General features: G+C 41.2%; 1 protein-coding gene across 1 annotated transcript; it reads right to left on the bottom strand.

Moving 5' to 3' along the window:
- Positions 1–927: 927 nt before the first annotated feature.
- Positions 928–4,152, bottom strand: LOC105114872 (uncharacterized). The gene is made up of 3 exons (XM_011011578.1): positions 3,410–4,152; positions 2,343–2,690; positions 928–2,244 (listed from the first exon to the last, which is right to left on the bottom strand). Exons 1-3 carry the CDS (start codon positions 3,863–3,865, stop codon positions 1,615–1,617), a joined length of 1,434 nt encoding a protein of 477 aa, XP_011009880.1. The 5' UTR covers positions 3,866–4,152; the 3' UTR covers positions 928–1,614.
- Positions 4,153–4,401: the final 249 nt, after the last annotated feature.

Raw genomic sequence — 4,401 nt, forward strand, 5'->3', positions numbered from 1 at the left:
GTCAAACGGCCTTGTTTTTTTTTTTTTTTTAAATATAATTAAAAATGTAATAAAATAAATATTTTTTTATTTTTAATATTGAAATATTAAAATCATAAAAAAATACTTAATTAATTTTATTAAAATTTAGGGATAAAATTAAATCAACTCGAAAACAGTGCAAGGAAAAGCCATCATCAATTAGGAACCGCCAACCTGACCACCAAAGGGCATACATCATGAAAAAAATAAATATTATTTTATAATTTTAATGTTCTAATATTAAAAATAAAAAAAATATTGAAAATAAGAAATATTCTTATAAAAACACCGCAAAATTAACAGACATACACGTTAAGGAACCTTCGCCCTGTCTAGACCATGGAGTAAACGTAACACAAGTGGATTAAAAAACCCTGTGGGGTAAAGAGGTGAAGAGACAGTGCCTGCAAAAGGCAGGATGTTAAAACAAAGCCGAGAAAGCAAAAGAAGGGGTAGAAATCACATGGGGTTTGGAGTTCTTTTACCCCGTGCCTTGCTGTAATGATGCTCCGTGCACAGGTCTTGCCTCAAACGATGCAAACCCATTTTCAACCTCTCTCCATGCAAGCATGTAAGTTCCATGCCGATGCGTTTGGGTCAATGGGTTCTCTAATTTAATACACGGACAGACTTTAATGAAAAGTTTTAGACCCCACCAAGAAGGGGGCAGTGTACAGAAAGGTACCAGCGTCGTCGTGCTCCTGAGCTGTCCAGCCCCGCCACTTATGTCAATCACTGCGAAAAGATACATGGAGATGGTTGTAGGGGGGCGGGCGGGCGGGGCACGAACCAGTCGTGACGATTAAGAAAAAATCCAATAGTTGCAGGCTTAGTAAAGATAAAAGGCTCTAAAGATTGGGGGGGGAATTAAAATGTTGAATTTCACGCAGATCCAAAAGAGGGAGATGAAGGAAAACGTGCTGATCTCAACAATAATAAGCATTAATCATTCAATATTTGATCAACAAATATCATGGTTTACATCCCTTTCAACAGCAATGGAAAAGCATTGCAAAAAACAGACGCAGGACGGTGAAGAAACTAGCTGTTCTCGTTTTACCTGCCTGCATTTTCATCAGATACCAGAAACTTCCATTCCCTTCAAAACCAAGACCCTTCAATAAAAACTGAGCATCCACACAAGATTAACAAGCCCACAAACAGAAGTGAACAAACTTGACATTCGAGTTAAAACTCATGTTAGCCAGAAGCAGTTTTCCTTTCTACTGCCACCGCTGTATGCATTCAAGATAGAATTAGTAAAGATGTATAGAAGGTTAACAGTTCTGCTATTTTAAAGCTTCAACACCTTCCTCCAGACATGGAAGGTAAACTACAACTAAACCTCCATTTGCTCTATCCCTAATTGGAAAACCGAGCTCCAACACCTTAGTTGGATCCTGCATTGAGAGTATAAAGATTCGTCCTGACCCTAGTTTGAGCCAGTGAATGATCATGCTCTATTTACAGATTAACAGAGGCAGATCCTGAAGTCCAAAAAATGACTTGAACTCCTACTTTGTAACTTCTAATCCGTTAGTCAATTAAAGCTAGCTACCAGTATAAACAATTGTAGTAATGCAATCCTACCCCTCAATCAGACACCTCCATCTTCCATATCATGTTATCTGCACAGCTATCATCTGACTTGTCTAGGGCTGCAACTTTAGCCCGATATGCTGCTAATGCCATTGCTCTCTTTCCCCTATCATCCTGAGCTAGCTCACAAGCTTCACTGAAGGACCCTGATTTTAAATCTGCTGGAGGAATAAAACAGTCTACTGAAAGGCCGGGCACATTGAATGCAACCTCTTCAATAGTCCAAGCTTCCTCCATCTTTGTCTTGGTATGGCTCATAGCTACCTCACCAAACCTGTAAAGAGTCACCACAGTACGACCCGAGTGGGCAATCATGATCCCTTCAACTGGCCTGTAATCATCAAGGAACGAATTGATTGTTGTTTCCCAGTAAACTGCATCTCCACCATTGGATTGGATACGGGTCAGATGTGAATCCTCCATGTGAACAAGAAGTCCAGTCTTTTGACTGAAGTAGCCAAATAAAACATGCCTTATGATCTCTGCAGGGCCTTCACTCCGGGCCTTCAGAGTCTGTGGATCAGCAAAAAGTTTTAGTATAAAGCAATCCTCACCATTTATGTTTTTCTCTCCTATGCACTTTGCATCAGCAAACATACTTGCTGTGGTTCTTGGATCAAGACCCTGAAATCGAATAAAAAATACACGGATGAGCAAATTAGTAACACAAAGGTAAACGTCCCAGCACAGTTTGCAGGAGGAATTAGCATAAAGAACGTCACCTGAAGTGCTCGACGCAAGGGTCTAACAGGGCCTTTAGCAGTATGTGCACCAAGCCAAGGTGTGTGCCTCCAAACAAGTTTGCCATTGCAGCCAGCATGTACCTTACTACCCCCAACCGCTAGCTCAACATACCACATATCAGGATTCATCTGCCAAAGCACAAACCCACCCGATTCCACACCTCTAGCACCATTCCGGTTCTTCACCACCCTCGTGGGTGTTTCAAACTCCGAAGCTATCATCTTAAGCTTTCCCATTGCATACGCATTTCGAATAGAGTTCTGCACCTGGTGCCCACCAGACGCTGCCATGTACTGCTGCAATATGTACTGGGCAGAGGAAGTTTCCTGCAGTAATGCAATCCCATAAAAGACAAAATATTAGCAACAACTCTTTTTTGTTTTTCGAAGAAATTAAAACAATTCACACCAAGTAACAGTGCAGACAAATGGAGTCGAGCGTCCGCAGTTAGCAGCAACCCATTACACACTATGGTGCAAATATCAGTTTCAACTTTCATGAAAAAAGATTAAAACAAATAAACAAGTCCTTACAATATCATATTTTTTTCAATAATTTCAGCAGAAGAAGAATAGATTGGTGCTCTTATGAGCACCTTTGGAGATTCAACCAGAAATTTTGTTGAGCACCATCAGATATAACATCATGAACTTTTATTTCTTTGCCTTTTCCTCTATTTCTCACCAACCAAAGAAAATATTGGCGCCCCCCCAAAAAATAAAAATAAAAATAAAAAGCAATTTAAAAAAGTTAACCTAGAAAAAAAAAATTCCATGGATCTAGTAATTCACTGATACAATAATTCTTAATTCACTTAAAAAGAACGAAAAGAAAAGGAAACCACAAAACTACTACTCTCAGTAAGCCAATGTCCAATCCCAACTCTGCTTAGTTGTTACCACTTAACCTTCTCCACAAAACAAACAGTCCTCAAAACTAATTACTTAAAAAAATGCAGTTTTTTCTTTGTTAAACCTTGCGAAATAAAATAAATCAAAAACCGTTTGTGCTTTGCTAAAGAAAAAGAGAAAGAGAGGGAGTTTACAATGGGAGTGTCTTTAATGCTAAGGTGAGGCAAATGGTCCAAAGTGCTAACATGCACTGGAGCCAATGGTGCACCCATAACCCCAAGCAACAACCTCAGATCAGACCTCTTGTAAGCCAAACTAGTAACCGATGGAGCCCTTGATAACTGGCCTCTCATCCACTGACCCAAACCCGACCCGACCCGTTTACGCTCACCTTCCCCTCCATCCGGATCCGGACCCTCCATTAGTGGAGATAACGCTTCCCCAACCATTGGCCTCAAACTCCCTGATCTCCCGATTACTGGTTCTGGTTGCGACGCGAAGAAGGAAGTTTCCTTGTGTTTTTTGCGGCGAAGCAGGCCCGACATTGGAGAAGCGGTTCGAGCCGGGCTGTTGGAGCGGGAACGAGAAGGGGAGAGGCCACGGACAACTTCTTCTTTGAGCGCCGAGAAGAAACCTTGTTTTTTTTCCATCTTTTGTAGGGGGAAGAGATGAGATGATAGTAGCCGCCGGTGGTGAGGAAAAGGAAAGAACGTGAGATGTTTTTCTTCTTCTTCTTCTTCTTTTTTATTGGTGAGGGGTACTAAGTGGGGGAGTTTGTTGAAATAAACGAGAATTTTTCATGGGAGATGGGAGTGTTTTTGGGTGTGGGAATGGTGGAGAAGTGGGGAGGGAATAGTGGGAAAACAGTTTGGGGAGAGGGAGGGACAGTGAGCGTGTGTATTGGGTTGTGTACCGAAGCGAGTGACAAAGCTTGTGATATATATATATATATATATATATAGAGAGAGAGAGAGAGTGGGGGTTGGGGGTGGGTGAGTGGTTACTGGGCAGAGGCCATATTTGGGAGGGGTCTGCGTGGTTAGTGGGCTCGATGACTTTTACTGTTTTGGTAAGAGCTCTCTGTGTTGAATAAACATCCATGAAATTAAAGGACATGGGCAGCACCTGTTTGTTTTATCTTTGATTTTAATGCAGGTTTTATTAGGGGTGATTGGGAGTCGTTTAT

This window comes from Populus euphratica, unplaced genomic scaffold, assembly GCF_000495115.2.
Source record: "Populus euphratica unplaced genomic scaffold, PopEup_1.0 scaffold592.1, whole genome shotgun sequence".
Lineage (NCBI taxonomy): Eukaryota > Viridiplantae > Streptophyta > Magnoliopsida > Malpighiales > Salicaceae > Populus > Populus euphratica.

Coding starts and splice junctions, on each gene's coding strand:
- LOC105114872 (XM_011011578.1), bottom strand. CDS start 3,865: ATGGAAAAAAAACAAGGTTTCTTCTCGGCGCTCAAAGAAGAAGTTGTC. Junction 2,691..3,409: donor GCATTAAAGACACTCCCATT/GTAAACTCCCTC, acceptor GCATTACTGCAG/GAAACTTCCTCTGCCCAGTA. Junction 2,245..2,342: donor CCTTGCGTCGAGCACTTCAG/GTGACGTTCTTT, acceptor ATTCGATTTCAG/GGTCTTGATCCAAGAACCAC.